General features: G+C 39.6%; 1 protein-coding gene across 1 annotated transcript in view; it reads right to left on the reverse strand.

Moving 5' to 3' along the window:
• The window catches only part of AHI1 (Abelson helper integration site 1), a 329,300-nt gene that overhangs the window by 51,537 nt on the left and 255,674 nt on the right, over window positions 1–22,089 (reverse strand). The window contains exon 20 of the mRNA XM_040350481.1: window positions 3,707–3,765. Coding sequence (XP_040206415.1) covers window positions 3,707–3,765 — 59 coding nt within the window. The remainder of the gene's footprint in view (window positions 1–3,706; window positions 3,766–22,089) is intronic.

The raw sequence follows: 22,089 nt of genomic DNA on the forward strand, positions 1-22,089 counted from the left end.
ATTAAAGATCATTGCTACTCTAACTAGTTATGTTGATCAAAGACTAACTGCAGTTTGAATAACTATAATTGGTAATATACAAACACACTGCTTATTACAGCCTCTCCCTGCAAAAAGTTCAAGCAGTATCTACAGCCTGTTGAAAGCTAGCGGCCTATGCAATATAATATTTGGGGGTTTGAACTAAACTTTAATACTTAAAAAAGCGATTTAGAAGCTGCATCTGTTCCATTTTTTATGCTTAAAAGTGTGGTGCAAGCATTAGGCCCCATTCACACGAGGCAGACTCCGTTCCTACAGAGTCCGCCTGCTCCCGCCAGCTCAGCGGGAGATCAGTCCGCAGATCTCCACTGAGCCGACGGATGACAAGCTCCTCTCTGCTCACTGAGTGGGGAGGGGCTTGTCGGGCACCGCTGTCTCCTATGGAGCGATCTGATGAAAACGGACAGCAGTCCGTTTTCACCAGATCTTACCCGATCCGCATGGACGGATGGGGACGTGCCCCCCATACATCTGTTTTTAGCGGATCGGATAGGGTCAGATGTCAGCGGACATGTCTCCGCTGACATCCGACGCTCCATAGGATTGCATGGAGCGGCCGTTCAGGTCCGCCGTCAAAACTGACAGGCCGACCCGAACGGTCCGTCGTGTGAATGAGGCCTTATACTTGCATCACGCTTTGTAAATTCCTCCCCTTGCGCATACAAGGTACACCCAAAAAGGTTTAGCCAAACACTTTGGACAAACCTCTAACACCATGGACATTTATCCTACACAGTGCCTTCTCTGAGGCCCCATACACACGAGAGGATTTATCCGCAGATACGGTCCAGCGGACCGTATCCGCGGATAAATCCCCTCGAGGATTTCAGCAGATTTCTATGCGATGGCGTGTACACACCATCGCATTGAAATCCGCGCTGAAATCCTCTGGCGATGACGTGTCGCGCCGTCGCCGCTATTATGACGCGGCGACGGGCGCGACGCTGTCATATAAGGAATTCCACGCATGCGTCAAATCATTACGACGCGTGCGGGGAATCCCTTTGGACGGATGGATCCGGTGAGTCTGTACAGACGAGCGGATCCATCCGTGGGATCCGATTCCAGCAGATAGATATTCTGTGCATGTCGACAAATATTTATCTGCTGGAATTCGGAAATATCCGCGGATAAATATCCGCCGGAGTGTACACACCATAGAATCTATCCGCAGAAACCCATTCGATGGGATTTATCTGCGGATAGATTCTATCGTGTGTACGGGGCCTCACAGGTGAAAGTTTATATAAGTACTGGAGATTAAGTGGTTAATCTCATGCATAAGTAAGGCTGCATTCACACCTAAGCGACAGCCGCGTTCGCGTGTAGCGGCAGATTTGCCGCGATTACAAATGTTTCAATTTTTTTTTTTCCTAAAGTATTCCCATTTCTGTCTATGGGAAAACGCGCCTGTCGCGTGAAAAAAAGGGTCCGGGACTTTTTTTCAGGCGACAGGCGTTGCGCGTCTATGAGATGTGAACCATCTCCATAGACCGCAATGGAAATTCTCCCCTCTAGCGGCAGAAGCGTCCCGCGTCGGGCGTTTTGTCGCTTAGGTGTGAATAGGGTCTAAATCAAACCTAGGTAATAATTTTTAAGCAGGATGTCAGATGGTTAGAACACAATGGAAAATTAAATGTCATTTGTCCAACTATAAATAGTTATGCTATATTAAAAGCCCAAAGCAATATAATCTCATCATCATTATTTTCTAATTTTTTAATTACAGTTTTATTTATTATTTTTTTAGCAGCCTTTACAACTAGTAGTTCTGATGCCGCGTACACACGATCATTTTTCGGGTTGTAAAAAATTACGTTTTTTTTTAATGTCATTAAAAACGATTGTGTGTGGGATTCAGAGCATTTTTCGGGTTCTGAAAAACGGGCAAAAAAATATTTGAACATGCTCTATTTTTTAATGACGTTTTTAACATTGTCGTTTTTCGGGTTGTAAAAAATGGTCGGGTGGGCTTTAACGACGTGAAAAATCAGCGCATGCTCAGAAGCAAGTTATGAGACGGGAGCGCTCGTTCTGGTAAAACTACCGTTCGTAATGGAGTAAGCACATTCATCACGCTGCAACACAAAATCAGCTAAAGGGTGACGTCATCCGAATGGAACTTCCCCTTTATGGTGCCGTCATATGCGTTGTACGTCACCGCGCTTTGCTAGAGCATTTTTTTTTCACGGTCGTGTGTAGGCAAGGCCGTTTTAATTATCAAGTTGAAAAAAACGTTGTTTTTTCTAGAGCCTGAAAAACGTCATTTTTTACAACCTGAAAAATGATCGTGTGTACACGACATTACAGGTGTGGTCCTCCACTACAGCAGGGGTAGGCAACCTTTAGTAGGTGGAGGTCTACATGAACAACATGGAGATCAAAAGATCTCTGGGGGGCGCCTTTTTATTTATTTATAGAAAAAGATTTACTAGCAAGCCCCCAATAACAAGTAAAGACCTAGAATTCCTTCCGTGGCCACGAACCAAAGCATCGTGACCACAGTGTGTGCACACCCCCAAGGGGGAATGGTTGGGTGGTGGTAAAACTGCAACTCAGCTGGGGGGGTTTCAACCACTAGTGTGAACAAGCCCTAAACGCACAGACCACATTACAAAGTACCACCAAAACAACCCCTATCCATATTCCTCACAATCGAGATCTCCCCTAACCTCCCTGAACCAATGGGCCCTAGTTCATTGCTCCTTTTTTTCCTATATGGTTAAAGAGACCCAGATGTAATCTTAATACTGTTTCTATGCACTGCATGATCCAGGAGCTTGGCTTGCGAGCTCAGAACGTGAATCCTACATATTTGGTGTTAAGTCGGCTTGGTTGAGATGCTGTCCCCCGAATACTGTTGTATTTAAAAAGGCATATGACAGAGTTTCTTTATAGAGATCGTAGAGACATGTAATTTTTAACATTTTTTTTGATGTTGAAAAAATACAATTGTCTGTATAATATAATTCTGACAAATGTGACCTTGGTTAATATGTTCAGATTGACATTTCAATTCACTAAAAGGAATCTGAACCTGCTAGGTAACTCAGTCAGAAGTGATTGATCATATACCTCTTTAACCTAAACAGCAAAAATAAACAATTAGCTTTCTAATAACAGGTGTTGTGTATGAAATTCAAGCAACATCCTCGCTGACGGCTCAGATCTCACTTACGCAATAAATCAATCACTTTCTGGGCTTGTAATTACGCCTGTGCAATACATATAACTATATAACTATTGAGCGTATTCTAAAGAAACACTAGTGACATGCAACAAGGTAACATGCCATAGCACTGTAAGAAATATGTTTTGTGCTACTTCACAAAATTGTATTACAATTCATTTGTTTCACTGATTCTTTAGTGACATCAGTCACACTAATAATGTAGTCAGGTCTTCATGAATCCAAGTACTGAAATAGCATTTCTAACAAAGATATTTACAAAAAAGTTTTATTGATACATAAAACATCACCTTTTAAGCACACAAAAAAATAATAATAATTGTTCTGTTAATAAAGCAAAGATTAAATAATAGAATGTAATACAGAGGGTGCATGACAGTTGAACAGGGAAATTGGGAATCAGATCATTTTACTATATATGATCAGTGGGAGATCACCGCAAAAAGTATTCCTGTAAAATATAAACAAACTTACCATCTGTAGTCTGATTGATGGTGTTCTACTAAGTGGCTGTCCAACTGGGCTAAAACCACCTGCAAAAAAAAAAAAAGGACAATTTTTATTTATTTTTTGTCATGTTGGACCTACTCAGTAGTTTCATGTTTTTAAAACAATGCATACTTGTGAAAGGATCACTAGAGCTGTCACACACAAAAGCATGGTGAGCATCATCAATCAACAGCCACAATCTCAAACCTCTAAGTACTCAACTTGTATACTATTAAAGATTATATACTGTTGTCCACACCTAAAGTAATCTCTCTAGGTTAAAGTTGTAGAACACATTTTGGGTCCCTATATCCTGAGATAAATAGCTATCAAAAATAAATACAAATTTATTCCACGCTAATATGCAAACAACAATCATGAAAGTGTACCACAATTTATTTAAAAACTAAATAAAGAAGCTGCATGCATACATAATTATTTATAATATATATATATATATATATATATATATATATATATATATATATATATATAAATAATATAATATAATGCAAATATATACTGCAACAACTAAATATACAGTGCCAACAACTGCAGCACTTAAGGTAGACTTTTTGCTGTATGTTTGAAAATATATCATCCACCACATTGTCATTAATGCAGAGAGAAGTCTTAAAAAAAAAGCATAAATTGTCCACCAAAATCTGTGTGAAATGCAGCAAATGAGCATGCGTATGGTAAAATCCCCAGACAGGTTTGGAAACAGACAGAAGCCACCACTCCAGCAACTCATCCAATGTCCTCAAAACATATAAGGAAAAAAGGCTCAAATAGTGCAGATCATCCAAATAAAATGTAAAAATGTGAATTGCAAAATATAAGCCAGCCAAATTCCAAAACTCGTACTACCACTATGATACAAATTGTGTGCTTGGTACCCCGAATTCCACCCTACACGGTTAATCACTAACAGATGTTCTTGGGGGCCATGACAGATGTTTTCTTTGTTTTACGCTATGGACTTAGATTATAGGAAGCCCTCCTATATTGAAACCATGTTTGTTTGCCGCTTTGCTGAATCAAGGTGCATGACAAACCTGCCCAAACTATTTCTAGGTGTCCCTGTCTCGTGTATGTTTTTTACCACTGCCAATACCGGTTGAGCCTGCCCCCCTTACTTATACACACACATCCAAACAGTTTTGCATTGCACTAGTCTACCCCACTACTTCATCCAAGAACCCCTGTCTGTCATGCAGAAGAGTTCCCTAACAAGCTTACTGCACACAAAAAAATCTGTACTTAGATTTTCCCAGTTAGGCCCCTTTCACACCTGCGGACCGTATGTCTGCTTTTTCATCCATCCGTGTGTGGATGAAAAAGGGACATACATTGGTCCCTATGAGATCGCGGGTGTCAGCGGATGAACATCTGCTGACACCCGATCTCGCCCGCTTCCGCATTCCTCCGATTCTGCAGAAGGAGGAAAACCCTATTTTTCCTTCCGTCTGCGGATCGGGTGAACACAGACAGACGGTCCGTGTTCATCCGATCCCCCCATATCGGGGGGTCCTGTGTGAAAGGGCCCTTAAAAATCTGATTCAAATCTTGCTTGTGGGTGGAGATACAGGAAGAAAATCTCCTATTGCTATTAAAATTAGATTATAAGATAAAGTAGACTTTAGCATTGTTTTAGTGTTTGGAAGTTTTAAGCCTAGTACACACCACAAATTTTAAATGAAAACAAATGCGACAGCTCAGATCAGAGCCGTTGTACTGACAATACAATGTTAGTACAGCGATATCGCCTGCTGAGCTATTGTGTTCCGACAGGGGGACGTCTGCCCCCCCCCCCCGCCAGAAAACTTCGGTCAGCGCTCTCAGCTATTGGCTGAGAGCACTGATCGGGAGCAGGTAGGCTGCTGGTTTTCCAGCATGCTCATCCGACAGAAGCCGGCTGAACACTTGACATCTGTCGGATCGGTTGACATACACATGGGCCGAATGTTGGCCAGCTTTTATTGAACGGACCGATGTCACCCGATATTTGGCGGGTGTGTACTAGGCTTAAGTAGCTCAGTAATTGGTTTTGTTGCATTGAATGGCCAGATGAGGTGAAAATCGAATGTCTATGAATCCTGGGGAAAATAGGATAGATTAAAAAGACCTTGTTAGATTGCCAATATTCCCTTCCAATGAGCCAGCGCTGAAGTTATATGCAGTACAATTCCTCCACATCACTACATAGGCCTTCACCTATATAGTATGGTTGCCCAATGTGACTATTCATATTTAGCCAGCCAGCACAGATGCCCAAGTGCTTTCAGATCATGCCTACACATCCAACTAGCCTCCCATGTCTATGTATGGCATTAGAGCTTGTGTAAATAAGCGTAGCTTCCATGAGTTTTAAACCATTATTAACAAATTTTGCAACAAGGTAACCCAACAGGGACTTGCTACATTAACCATGAATGCATCCGATCAATGATATTTAAGTAGATTTACACATTAATATGGCAACAAACGTGCGCCTACAATGAGCACAAACAAATAAAGGGTCAATGTTGAAAAAGTGAGTAGTGATCCCAATTAGTTGCATTTCATAAACATGCTCATTAGATGTGATTAGGTATAAACCACTTCCATACCGGGCCAATTCTGGCACTCCTCTCCTACATGTAAAATTCATATTTTTTTGCTAGAAAATTACTCAGAACCCCCAAACATTATATATGTTTTTTTTAGGGATGCACTGATATATCGGTGCTGATACATATTGGACAAAAATCGTGTTTATGGGGACATGCCGAAACAACTGAAATAATGTCCGATAATGACCCACCTCCAGGGCTGGACTTAGTTACCATCCATACGGCTCACTTCCTGTTTCCCCTGCCCTTTGGCTCCGCCACTGCCAGCATCGTGACGTCGCAGCCAGTCACTGGCGGGTGCGAGTCCGACCATCGGCTGTCCATGCGGGTCCCCTCAGACTCAGTCAACAGTCAAGTCCGTGTTCTGTGGGGGCTGGGCGCCATCCAACCCCACGTGACTCCGAGCAAGCTGCTCACCTCATCACCCGACGGCAGGACTCACTTACGCCAGCAGTTAAGGTAAGGTCTGTGACTGTCACAGACCACCAGTCCCCGACTGTATTTGACTACTAGTGCAATTTTATGATTAATGTTCCCCGCGCCTCGGCCTTATTAAATGCAAGCCTGCAAGGTGCTGACTAGGTCTATGTCATGTACCGTTTTTTTAAATATATGAATGAATGCCTCGTTATTATCCTCCTCATACCTCACCTAGTGTAGTACACACAGACATCTAAGATCTTTTATATATTATGATATAATTAATTAATTATATAAAGATGTCTGTGTATTGGCAATACACAGACATCTTTATATATTATATGATAAAAGGTGTGACGTCTGTGTATTGCACTAGGTGAGGTATGAGGGGAAAAAAAAAAAGAAAAGTAATTTTCAGTTTTGGTCTGAATTTTTTTTTTTTCGGTTTTTGTTTCGGTTCTGAAATTTCCATTTCGGTGCACCCCTAGTTTTTTTTAGCAGACACCCTAGGGAATAAAATGGCGGTTTTATAGTAACTTTTTTTATCTTGCACAGTATTTGCGCAATAATTTTTCCAAGCGTCTTTTTAAAAAAAAAAAAAAAACGTACATTTACTCTGAGTAAATAGATACCCAACATGTCACACTTTAACATTGCACACACTCATGGAGGTTACCAGTTTAGAGTTATAGAGGAGGTACCTCACATGTGTGGTTTGAACGGCATTTACATATGTGGGTGGGACTTGCGCGTGTGTTTGCTCCTGAGCGAACACTACCGGGGACAGGGGTGTTTTAAATCTTTTTTTTTTTTTTACATTCTTTTACATTTTTTTATCACTTTTATTCCTATTACAAGGAATGTAAACATCCCTTGTAATAGGAATCTATCGTGACAGGTCCTCTTTATGGAGAGATGTGGGGTCAATAAGACCTCACATCTCTCCTCCAGGCTGGAAAGCATGAGATAGAAAAAAAATCTCATGATGACAGCCGTGATCGTGGCTATGTTTACATCCGCGGCCCGGACATGACGTCATAACGTCACGTCCGGGCCTCCGATGGTCATAGAAATCTCTATGGTTGTCATCCGGCGGTGGCTGATTCTTTCTCCGGGTCCCCGATGATTGTTCTTATCGTGCACAGAATCGCTGTCTGTAGCTGCAGGCATCATTCAAATATCCCCCTTGAAAGTCAAGGACATCATATGAGGTACTGCGGGCGGGAAGAGGTTAAACTGACAACTGCTGTCATTATCCTGTATATGTACAGATTTGTGTTAAATTGTGTTAACCTCTAGCATGACTATGTTGCATCAACCTAACTTTTTTTTTCCTACTTCATGCACAATAGAAAAACTACGAAAACCGTGATGCTTCTATGCGTCACAATAGGTTAACAACAATCTAACTGTTAATTCAATCAAAACCAAATGTCTGAATAAGTCTGTAGTATTTCCACAGGAAGTACTTCTAAAAAAGCTTTATTATCAGCGTCTTAATACTGGCAGAATAAGCTTTTGGAGATATTCTAATGTTTACCAATAGCGAATTTGATGAATAAAGGCTACGTCATTCAGCAGCAATGACAGGTCTCAAATATTTACCATGTTCTACCAAATCAACACTATTGTCCATTTTTCTAGAGCAAAGCCCATGTAAATAATCTGGTATATGGGAAAAAGATGGTTTAAAAAAATGGAAAAAATAATTTATATTCTGCTTCTTTTATGAAGTGAATGCTTGAATAGCCCAAAAGGAAAATCGGCTTTACTGAAATGGTTTAACATCATCATTGTATGTACTTGCAGCAGTAATGTCCAAAAGCAAAGAGAAGAAATCAGCCTACCTTTCCCATGCTCTTTGGCACATTCCCTGTCACTCATGCCCAAAATATCAAGTTGAAATGTACAAACAAGCAAGCCAAAGCAGTGATCCATCCCTTTCAATACTCCAACCTCTCTAAAGCTATGTTCCAGGTTTTAATAAAATATACTTACTGTGTCATCTGAAAGTGATACTACTGCTTTCCCTTTCTTTAGAAAATCCATACCGCTGTGGGTATCCTGTATTATGTATGAGGCCTCGTACACACCACCGGATCTATCCGCTGGAATTGATCCGCGGATCAGTTCCAGCGGATAAATCCGGGTCGTCTGTACGGCCTAGCGGATATTTATCCGCGGACATTTCTCGGCCCGATCGATTTCAAGCGGATATAAATTTCTTAGCATGCTAAGAAATCTATCCGCTTGAATCGGGTCCAGCGGATTGATCCGGTCGTCTGTACAGACTCACCGGATCAATCCGTCCGCTCCCCTCCCTCGCATGCGTCGTAATGATTTGACGCATGCGTGGAAGAACTTACCTTCCAGCGTTGCGCACGTCGCGGCGACGGCGCGACACGTCACCGCGGATGAATTCCGCGCGGATTTTGATCCGATGGTGAGTACAAGCCATCGGATCCAAATCCGGAGGAGGAATCTCCGCTGGAAATCGTCCGGCGGACCGTTTCCAGGGGAGATCCCCTCGTGTGTACAGGGCCTTAAAGGATTTGTTACTCCATCTTTCATATTCATGATATGTGCCTGCTGTACATATAGAAGTCTCCCGTTCTCTTTGTATTACTTCCTTTGTGTGAAATTATTCTTGCCAACCCCACTTTGTATAGGACTATTGTCTTACATATTTTGATAGCCTCAAGAATTACAGTGGCCTCTCTATGGAAATCCGCAGACGCCCCAAACTTACCAATGGTCATCACCAGATTAAACACCCAAGCTCAATTAGAACTGTTATTAGCCTATAAGAATGATTCTATAATCCCCTATCGTAGAAAATGGAAAATGTGGTTAACCCACCCGAAAGCTTCCAAATATTTAAAAAAGATTCCTTACTTTAATAATCTTCCTATAGTCTGAAGAATAACAGTATAAAATACTGAATCTTTGGTATAGATAATGACTAACGGCAGCCTTTATTTCAGTTTTCTCCATCCCTCCCCCCCCCCTTTATTTACTTTAGCTGTATAGCTGTACCACTGATCATCTTGGTGACCTCCCAGTCCTACAGTTTGTACCCAATTGGGGTAGGCTGGCCTAGGTCGCCGAGTACCGTATTTTTTTTCTGTTAATTGTTTGCCTGTACAAGGTGATTATACTACTTAAGTTGTATATTGAATGCAACTACCTCAAGTGTTGTAAATTGATAAACCCAATAAAAATGTATTGATAAAAAAAAAAGAAATTATTCTTGCCAGCCCCTCTGCTTTCCTATTAAAAACTGACCACGATAGACATGAAAGCACAACATGGTCAGCCTGCTCTCCTCCAATGATAGACTTGTTCTGACATGCCCCCACTGCACAGACTTTCACTGGGAAGACCAGTGTACTATTGATTCAATTCCCCCCAGCTCTTATGCAGCTGAGAACAGAGGGAATGTGATCACTGTTAAAAAAGGGGATAAAAGGTCTTGATATTTTTTTTTAAATCTATACACAACTGTTTTGCCTTTTTATTTCAATTTTAAATTGAATAGGTTATTTTACAAGGTTATTGTTTACAATCACTTTAAAGTGTTTATTTGTACACAGCTTGCACTAAGAATATAGGTATTCTTTAAAAAGCGGGAATACATTTTGCGCTCTGTACTGTAAACACCTTGCAATATATTTATATAGTATGTATATAACACATCAGTTTAGGAGCTTACAAACTTAAAATAAAAAAATGACCCAATAGTATAATTTTTTTTTTTTTTTAAAGAAAAACTATGTCCCCGCCTCCCTCCCAACACTATAGTCTGAGCATTTATTTATTTTTTGGATCAAACTGTTAGAGAATCTATTGAGGAGTGCAAATATGTAATTGTAACTGAAGGTCTTAAACAGCCCTTTTGTTTAATAAAAATAAGTGGACTGAGGAGGTTCAGCTCTTGTGTTTAATGACAATTTTGCTGTCTGGATTCCAAATAAACATGTCGCAGGTTTCATTTCCTGCTGTAGGCCCCCAAATAAATGGCACATTATATTTGTTCTTATAAAAACAACTCTCCAAAAATGAAAAATCTTCATTGCAGTTTAGGCCTTCTACAAAAACCAACATTTCTGAAATAAATAATAATAGCTGTTACCAAATAGTAAGCAAAACACATGAAATCCAGTTTTACACAGCACTAGATCCCAGGAAAAGACAAAACTGCCTTTAGGATGCATAACAGGACCTTGTGCATTTAGTAATGATCATAAGATGAGCTTTGTATAAAACCGTATGTTTCATTACAGGTATTAAAGGAAAGATCAAACATTCATTTCAATTGCTTTCGTAGTAAAACAAACTTGTTTTACAGAGGTCAGCAACACCAACAAAAACTTTATGAAAAAGTGAATATTTTCTACTTTGCAACCAGTTGTTATAAAACAGAAACTCAGGGCAGTCCTCATGTGGAACGGCAGTTAGAGTCTTTACTAAAAATTGTTGATTTTGGTTTCTATGTATTAGATTTTATATATATATATATATATATATATATATATATATATATATATATATATAAGTTTAAATGCTGATTTTTGTGGTGAGGACGTAGAAGAGGTTTTCTTCTGATGACTCTTCCATGAAGACCATATTTGTACAAGTATCTGTTTATAGTGGAATAGTGTACCACAACTCCAGTGTCAGACAGATCTTTCTGGAGGGATCGTGCAGTCAAACGTGGGTTTTGAATTGTTTTTCTCACAATCCTGCGAGCTGTTCTGTCTGCTATTTTTCTTGGTCTTCCAGATCTTGCTTTAACTTCCACTGTTCCCGATGACTGCCATTTCTTCATTACATTCCGGACAGAGGATATTGACATCTGAAAACGCTTTGCTATCTTCTTATAGCCTTCTCCAGCTTTGTGAGCGTCAACCATTTTCAGTTTCAGTTTTCTAGACAACTGCTTAGAAGAACCCATGGTGCTGATTGTTGGGGCAAGGTCAGATGAGTCTGGGCATTTAAAACCTTTGAGATTGACATCACCTGGTCTTCCCAGACGCTGATTGAGAACAATCCATGACACTGGCAGGTCTCAGCTTTGCAAAGGGGGTAGTGCATGCTATAAATTCTGCAGGGTGTCCAAACTTTTGCAGGCGCCATTTTTTTGTTTTCTGTAATCTTAAGTGTAAATGATGGAAATAAAATCTAACTTTCTTTGACATATTATAAGAATGTCTAATCTGTAATTTGATGCCTTTTGGAGATTTGTCCATCTTTCCTTGGCTTCGTTATGCACATTAATACAAATTTTTACCTGGGGTGCCCAAATGTTCGATCCCCACTATATATATATATATATACACACACAATACCACGGTGGAACACCTCTGCCGTATAGCCAATTTCTTTACACAGGATTACATCATACACCAGATATAAATCAAAAATGTACCTGTATTTATCGGCATATCACACGCACAGGCGTATAACATGCACCCCAATTTTAAAAAGGAAGTTTAAGGAGAAAAATGTTTCACAGCCCCCTTTACAGAACACAGCCCCCTTCCTCTGCACAGTACACACCCCCTCCCCCTGCACAGTAGACAGCCCCCTCCCCCTGCACAGTACACAGCGATCCTCCCCCTGCACAGTACAATGAACGCTACACCCTTATGGCTTAAACAAATATTACGATCTGGTAGGGAGGTGGCTGGTGAATCCTCTTTTGATATGGCACCTCATCCCAAGTCAAACAGATAACAAGAAGGGAAGAAGAGGGATGGGATTATTACGGTGCCAATAATACATTTAGTCACATAGATTGTTTTAAAAGAAGACAAAATTTAATTTGAACAAATGATTGTTAGACATCGAAGTTAACAAGGGAAAAAAAGTACAGATGTATTGGAAATACACAAAAACGAATGCAAACTGAAATATATTACGATCTCTATCCGTTTTTGTGAAATATATATACTGTAACCATGGGGCAATATTTGGTACAGAGGATGTCTTGACATAATAATTTTACTAAAGATTTTATGTGTTTTATATTCATTGCTCTTTTTAGAGAGAAGTAATTAAACCTTTTGAAGTATTGTGCGGCGTTTGCTGAACAGAGAAAAAAACGAGAATAGTCTCCACAGTTTTCTATGTGATATATTTCTAATGGGTTTACCCTTTTCCGTTTGTAAAGCAGAATTTTTGTTTAGTCGTTTTCACATGTTAGTATGTGAATCGACATGATAGCGAGATAGGAAATGTTTAAACAGTTTATATGGGTGTTGTTCGCTTATTATTATTGTTATTATTAAATCTAGGAATGGAATGGGTTTATTTAAGGGCTAACAAGCAGATTGGTGAAGGGATACAACTGTGTAAACTTTGATGCTCTGTATGTGTATGGAGCTATAAATGTGTGGTAAAAAAAATTGTATTTTACATGCATGAGGATGAAGAACATGTGCTTTCCAAAACTGTGCAGTCGCTTGCAATTTTTACATGCATGAGGATTGAAGTAAAGTAATTCAACCTAAACTGAGATTGCATCTCCAATTTATATTTTATATATATATATATATATATATATATATATATATATATATATATATATATATATATATATATATATATATATATATATATATATATATATATATATATATATATATATATACACACACACACACTATATTACCATAAGTATTGGGATGCCTGCCTTTACACGCACATGAACTTTAATAGCATCCCAGTCTTAGTCCGTAGAGTTCAAGATTGAGTTGGCCCATCCTTCGCAGTGATAACAGCCTCAATTCTTCTGGGAAGGCTGTCCACAAGGTTTATGAATGTTGTGTCCATGGTAATGTTTGACCATTCTTCCAGAAGCACATTTATGAGGTCAGGCACCGATGTAAGCAAGGTATGGTTTCCAGTCTCCACTCTAATTCATCACAAAGCAAGCTCCATAAAGACATGGATCAACGAGTTTTGGGGCACAGAGTCCTGACCTCAACCCGATAGAACACCTTTGGGATGAATTAGTGCGGAGACTGCGAGCCAGGCCCTCTCGTTCATCATTAGAGTCTGATCTCACAAATGCACTTCTAAAAGAATGGTCAAACATTCCCATAGAAACACTCCTAAACCTTGTGGACAGCCTTCCCTGAAGAGTTGAAACTGTTATAGCTGCAAAGGGTGGGCCAACTTAATATTGAACCCTATGGAATAATACTGGGATGCCATTAAAGTTCATGTGCATGTAAAGGCAAGTGTCTCAATACTTTTGGTAATATAGTGTATGTATATATATATATATATATATATATATATATATATATATATATATATATATATATATTTTTTTTTTTTTTATTTATTTACACACACACACACACCGTACTGTGCCAAAGATTTAGGCTGGTGGGAAGAAATGCTGTAAAGTAAGAATGCTTTTAAAAATATATATTTGTATTGTTAATTATTATCAATTTACAAAATGCAAAAGTGAGCGATCAGAAGAAATATCTAAATCAATATTTGGTGTGACTACCCTTTGGCTTTAAACCAGTATACATTTTTTACACTTGCACAAAGTCAGAAGTTTTGTAGGATTAGAGTCATGTGTACGATTAACCAATTACTGAAACACAGTTATTAACTGAAACAGAAACAGCTGTGTACTAGGCTTAAAATTGGATGAGGAATATTGAAGCGACATATTGAAACGTACGTCGAGGCGACACGCACAGCATCTTCCTGTCCAGCTGGCTTCTCAGCTTTGCGAGGTGAAGCGCACGCTGCAGACCTCTCCAGCGCGGACATCGCTCTCTACTCGATCGGTTTCAATGATCTTTTCCGATCACAAGCTCAAAGCCTCAGTGCCGGGACGCGGGCACTACTCAAGTAAGCCTCCAATCGGCACTGTGTTTGTTTTTAACCTTTTAAATAAAACGTTATTATGCCATGGCGGTATCTCTCTGTTTTTATACCCTCATGACGCTCTAACCAGCTGACCTACAGGAACTTCAGGTGTCCACATTTTGTCCATGGTGACAACAAGCTCTAATTGACCTCTTTTTAGCGAAATAGGTCAACTTCATGCAGTAAGGGGCCATCCTCTTTATGCACTATTGGGTGATATAGATCGGTGAAGGTGGAATCCTGCTTGTATCTTATCACATGCACAGTGATAAGCAAGGAACAAACGAACACTTGCTATTCAGTTTATGGACATTTTGTTTTTTCTTTGTGTTCACAGTTTTCTCTATGTACTCATTATACAGATGAGATCATATTATCTTTGCACTATTGCACTTTTCTAATTGGCATTTATTGCACATGCACTTTATTGTGATTGTATATTATTGTTTTTTTTTTATTTTCACTTATATTAGTGCCCCCTATCCACTTTTCCACATGTTAAGTATGGCCGTCGTTCCCGCGTCGAAATTTGATTTTTTTTTGCGTAAGTCGTCCGTGAATCGGGATGGACGTAACTCACGTCCAAGTTAAAAAAATGACGTCCTAGCGACGTCATTTAGCGCAATGCACGGCATGAAATTTCGGGACGGCGCATGCGCAGTTCATTCAGCGCGGGGATGCGCTTCATTTAAATGACACACGCCCCCTACCCGCCCAATTTGAAATCCGCCGCCAGAAATACACTACGCCGCCGTAACTTACATCGCGAAATCGTTGAGGATTCGAAATTCCACCAGGTAAGGTACGGCAGCGAAGCGTATCTCTGATACGCTGCGCGGATCTAAATCTATGTGGATCTGCCCCAATGTGTCAATATTTTGTGTGGCCACCATTATTTTCCAGCACTACCTTAACCCTCTTGTACATGGAGTTCACCAGAGCTTCACATGTTGCCACTAGAGTCCTCTTCCACTCCTCCATGACGATATCATGGAGCTGATGGATGCTAGAGACCTTGTGCTCCTCCACCTTCCCTTTAAGGATGCCCCACGGATGCTCAATAGGGTTTAGGTCTGGAGACATGCTTGGCCAGTCCATCACCTTTACCCTCAGCAGTATTTGCCCCCTTTCTGATTTTTTTTTTTTGATAATATTTGTCACACTTAAATGACTCAGATCATCAAAAAAAAATATTATTACACAAAGATAACCTGAGTAAATACATAATGCATTTTTTTAAATTATGGTTTCATTTATTAAGGCAAAAAAGCTGTCCAAACCTGCCTGGCTTTATGTGAAAAAGTAATTAACCACTAAACCCAATAACTGGTTGTGCCACCATAGGCGGCAACAACTGCAATCAAGCGTTTGCAATAACTGGCAATGAGTCTTTCACATTGCTGTGGAGCAATTTTGGCCCACTCTTCTTTGCAGAATTGTTTTAATCCATCCACATTGGAAGGTTTTCCAGCATGAACTACCTATGTAAGGTCATGATACAGCATCTGAATTGGATTTAAGTCCGGGCTTTGATTAGGCCACTCCAAAACCAAAAATTTGCTTTGTTTGAACAATTTGGAGGTGGACTTGCTGTTGTGTTTCGGATCATTGCCCTGCTGCATAACCCAAGTGCACTTGAGCTTGAGGTTACAAACTAATGGCCGGACATTCTCCTTTAGGATTTTCTGGTAGAGCTCAGGAGTCATGGTTCCATCGATTGTAGTAAGTCGTCCAGGTTCTGAAGCTGCAAAGCAGCCCCAGCCCATTACACTACCACCACCATGTCTGACTGTTGGTATGATGTTCTTGTTATGAAATGCCGTATTCGTTTTATGCCTGATGTAACGGGTTGTACACCTTTCAAATAGTGAAATTTTTGTCTCATCAGTCCACAGAATATTTGCCTAAAAGTCTTGGGGATAATCAAGATTTCCTTTGGTAAATGTGAGATGAGCCTTTGTGTTCTTTTTGCTCAGCACTGGCTTTGGCCTTGATACTCTCTCATGGATGCCATTTTTGCCCAGTCTCTTTCTTATTGTTGAATCATGAACACTGATTTTACCTGAGGCAAGTGAGGCCTGCAGTTCTTTAGATATTGTTCTGGGTTCTTTTATAACCTCCTGGATGAGTCGTTGTCATGCTCTTGGAGTAATTTTTGTAGACCGGCCACACCTGGGAAGGTTCACTGCTGTTCCAAGTTATCTCCATTTGTGGATAATGGCTCTCCCTGTGGTTTAATGGAGTTCCAAAGACTTAGAAATGGCTTTAAAACCCTCCCTAGACCGATACATGTTTGTTTCTAATCTGTTCTTGAATTTACTTTAGATTGTGGCATGATGTGTGGCTTTTTGTGATCTGTTATCATGCTTCACTTTGTCAGACAGCTTCTATCTATGCTCTCCTCAAAACTTTAAATAATTTTGCATGCTTTTTTTTTTATGTATTTATTTTAACAGGGCACATGGAGTTTGACTACTGATGATTTGGACTCTTAAATTGATTAAGCTGCCCCATATTGCATTAAAAGCTCACATACCAAAATGCTAACTGACAAATTATTTTACAGCTGATCCATAATGCTAACTGAAACCTAAACTTCCCTCACATTTGCAGCTGTATATAATTTTGAGTTTGTTATTTTGAGTTAAAATCCTCTTTTATGTGGTATTTCTACCTTATTTTGTTATGGTCTTGTGTAGGTCTAGTGTCGGTCTAGTGTTTTGAAACAGCAAGTGCAAGTCTTTGCCATCATTTTCAGTAAATCATATGTATAAATAAGGCAACACAATATTGTGCTAGTTTTTCAACAAGCATCAGCAATGCAAAATCCCCTTCAGTTATAAGAATGGCCAAGTTTAACAGAAATGTAGGTTTCTAAATGTCTCATCGTTTTTAGTTAGCAAGGTTTGTTGTGTGAATTAAATAATGATGCAGTGATCCCAAAGTGAAAAATAAAACGAAATTTCATACTTGAAGGCATTATCAAATAAACCAACATCTAGCCAGCTTTTGGAAAATACAGATTGTCTTTAACATTTGCACGTGGAGTCTGGTCAGTGCAAATCTGTTCGCTTTCCATGTTGACTTTACACTCAAATAGAACACAATTTACTAAAAACATTACCAAGAAACTTTTTGATGTCACTGGTTGTACCACATCCATTTGGGTCATGCAACAAAAATGATAAAAAAAAAAAAAAAACGGATTTCTGTTTATCAACTGTGATTAATGCTATAAAGCTACGTTAAATTAACAATAATGATATATACACATACAAAAAGGGCAAAAATTATTTTGATACAGTATAAAATACTTAATGCGGAAGTAAAGGCAAAAACCTAACTAACTCTAAACCTACTCTTAAGCCACATTCTAAGCCTAATCTATCTAGCTCTGTAAAGAAAAAAAATCGTATCTTTTGTGCAGCCGCTCCGTTTTCCAGCGGCACCTCCTGTGTGCAGGAGACAGGCGACATTGGTTGGGAAAAGCCTGGAAAGTGACATCACCCATAGAGTTACCCAAGGTGCTTTCATTGTCGTCTGCCTCTCCCGCACACGCCTACACATTGAAGCTGCCACTGACAGCTCAGCGTGGGACCGGAGCGGCTGCAGAACAGGTAAGTATAGTGACTTGTTCTTTACATTGACAGAAAGATAAGGCTTAGAATGTGTCTGAAAGTAGGTTTAGCGTTAGTTAGGTTTTGCCTTTACTTTCATAATAGTTAATAATAACTCTCATTATACTCTGATAACATGTGAACTGATCAAATAACCCAAAATGCCTCACTTCGCTTGTTATTAGTGAGAGTACCAAAAGTTAATATTCACAGCTGAAAGATACAATATATATGAATCGGTTCATTAATGTGAGTATTTAACTAAGACTTGGTAAAGATTCTGGAGAAATTCACTGTGATAGAAAAAGTAGTAAGGGAATTAACATATTCCATGCTGAAATAGTCCTATTCTCTCTGTAGCAATTTTAGTAGTTTATTGTCTGGAATTAATTGATATTTTATTAGCATTCAAGATGAAAGCTATGGTTTAAGTCTTATGCCCTGTACACACGATCGTTTCGTCTGATGAAAACAAACCGATGGATTTTTTCATCAGATATCTGATGAAGCTGACTTTCATCAGTCTTGCCTACACACCATCGGTTAAAAATTCGATCGCGTCCAACGCGGTGACGTAAAACACAACGACGTGCAGAGAAAAATTAAGTTCAATGTTTCCGAGCATGCGTCGACTTGATTCTGAGCATGCGTGGATTTTTGACCACTGGATTTCCCCACAGACGATCGTTTTTTTAACCGTACGAAAAATGTAAAACAGGTTCTACTTTTTTTCACCGATGGGGAAAAAACTGATGGGGCCCACACATGATCGGTTCGTCCGATGAAAACGGTCCACCAGTCCGTTTTCATCAGACGAACCGATCGCGTGTGCAGGGCTTTAGTGGTTTAGGTGTGTGGTGATAAAAGCACATCATCTTAATCTATTACTATTTAGTCAAAGTTTAAACAGCAGCAAAGGTGAATGTCAGAAGTTTAAACTGACTTTTATTGTAGCCTTTTAGTTTCCTGTTAAAGTAATACTAAACACACACTGTTAAATTTACATTGTCCCTTCCATTTCTGTATGTAGATGATGGCACTGTAATTATTAAAAAAATAAATCGAAGTACCTTTTTCCTTATTGATATACAGCTGTAACATGACCCAGCTCTTTCCTAGCCTGTCTGCAGGGAAGCAGAAGTAGCTTTTAGTCTTCTGCTGCTGGTCACATGTTTAAAATAAAAAAAAAACAGCCTTTGGAATACAAAGTAAAAATAATTAATAAAAACTTGAATTACCATACAAAATATATATTTGAAATCAAGTTTTAATTATTTTTCTGTATTACGCACCACCAGCATGTGACTTAGAATAACAGGGAGGTGAAGCCACCATCAATCAAGATATAATATCCCGCTCCTATTGTGTTTAGCTGGTTAGTGGGCATAGAGGAGGGAGGGAGGGAGTGGGCTGTCATTTACCTCTGTGTATATGCCCACATGTGTGACTCTATATTCACATGGGCTGCTCAGATGTGATAGGGAGGAAATGCTCAGTATAGAAACTCACTAAAAACTTAGCATGTGCACAACTGCCAACACAGCTCTGAAAAATCCTTAGCTGCATCAGGGACTTGAATAGAAGGTGGAGACAGAGAACAGCAGGATCAACCAGGTTTTTTGCTGAATACAGAAAACGAATCCCATAGTGAGTATGAACAGCAGGTAATACAGCATTTATTGATGTTTTTTTATGATATGGATTTAGGGACACTTTAACTAGTTAAGGACTAACCCCCACAGTTGTACTGCAACAGATTGGCTCTCCTGGGCGAATCGCCATCATTGTACGTCGGCCGGTTTAAGACCACTAGGGGGCACGACACCAGAGCCGATGCTCGTGGCCACGATCGCTCCTGAGATAGACAGAACGGGAATCTGTCAATGTAAACAGACAGATCCCCATTCTGTCAGGAGTGATTAGGAACAGCGATCTGTCTCCTACAGTCACTACACTGCCCCCACAGTTAGAAACACCTCCATAGGGAACACTTAACTCCTTAAATGCCCCTAGTGTTAACCCCTTCCCTGCCAGTGACATTTATACAGTAATCAGTGTCTATTTTAAGCACTGATTGCTGTATAAATGTCAATGGTCCCAAAAAAGTGTCACATGTTCAATCTGTCCGCCGCAATGTCGCAGTCCTGCTAAAAATCGCTAATCACCGCCAATACTAGTTAAAAAAAAAAATGCCATAAATCTATCCCCTATTTTGTAGACGCTATAACTTTTGCACAAACCAAATAATATATGCTTATTGCGATTTTCTGTTATCAAAAATATGTAGAATACATATCAGCCTAAACTGATGAAGAAATTCATTTTTTTATATTTTTTGGGGGATGTTTATTATAGCAAAAAGTAAAAAATATATATTTTTGTCTAAAATTTAGGGCTTTTTTTGTTTATAGCGCAAAGAAAAAAGAAGCAGCAGTGATCAAATACCACCAAAAGAAAGCTCTATTAGTGGGGATAAAAAGGACATCAGTTTTGTTTGAGTACAATGTCGCACGACCACACAAGCGTCAGTTAAAGTGACACAGTGCCGTATCGCAAAACAATGGCCTGGTCATTAAGGGGGCAAATCCTTCCGGTCCTTAAGTTGTTAAGAGGGCCATAGTTTGGAGACGCCTGTTCTAGATCAATATCTTTTGATCTTAGGGCAGTTCCACCTGTTATGCTTCAGAGTACCAACTGAACTTTTCTCACAAATGCTTTGATGGTCTTCTCAGAGCCTAACCTAATTTCTGCACTAAATATAACAATGCTCCAACATCAGGCCTTTTTCAACATCTTGCAAATCCCACATTGAATCATGCTGTTACAGCAAATCCCACATTGAACCATGCTGTTACAAAAACCATAAGCAATACTGGCAGACTCATCGTAATTCAAACATACTAGTGTAGCCAACAGCTCATCTCCTGCTGGCAGCACTGTCTAGATATACAAATAAACACTAAAGCGCCACAAGGTGAAACAGTAAAAGCACAGATCCACAAGTTGTGTCTACACTTTTCCTTGCCTAAATATATTCAAGAAATAATTTTATATAATGTATCCTAATGCAGAGAGACCATGTAAAATACGATTTCCTGTCAAAACCCTTTTCTGACATGAGACTGATAATGAAATGCTTAGAACTTTTATTAGAAGTAAACATACATGCCATTTAGCTCATACAATACATACAATCGGTCTTGGGAAGGTGTGTTGATGTGCTTTACTACTGATACTGGAACATATTTACTCTAGAATCCAATAGCTGTTGAATGAATGAGCAATGACATACTCTACAAACATGTCAGAATTTACTTCCCAAGAGACATACAGGTGTTGGAAATTATCAGCCCATTAGGATGTGTAGTCTAAAGTGAGAGATTACTCTGAGTGAAATAAACTTCTAATGCTTATTGTAAGTGTTTACATTTTTTTGCAAGTTAAAGTAACGAGTAGCCCATGAGAAATTTTCACTTCTTTTTTTTCTCTATATATAGGGGTGTAGCTAAATTATTAGAGCTGAGCGATGATTTATATTAAGGGTGGGAGGGGTGGTGGGAGACACTACTTTTGTTTGAGGTAGATGAATGATGGTGCGACAGTTAGGGAGCACAAGGGAAGTACACCAGTTTGGGATGTGTGGAGGGTATGGCAAAGAAGGACAGGGGAGGTCACAGGTGAAGCCCCAAGGGGGTGCCCAGTAGGGCAGGTAAGGGGAGGGTAGGGCTGGGATGGGTAGGGGGGAGTGGGTGGGAGGAAGGGTAAGGGTATGGGTTAAAAAGTACACACCATTACTGCTAGTGTTCTGGTTGCCACAGGT

This window comes from Rana temporaria, chromosome 4, assembly GCF_905171775.1.
Source record: "Rana temporaria chromosome 4, aRanTem1.1, whole genome shotgun sequence".
Lineage (NCBI taxonomy): Eukaryota > Metazoa > Chordata > Amphibia > Anura > Ranidae > Rana > Rana temporaria.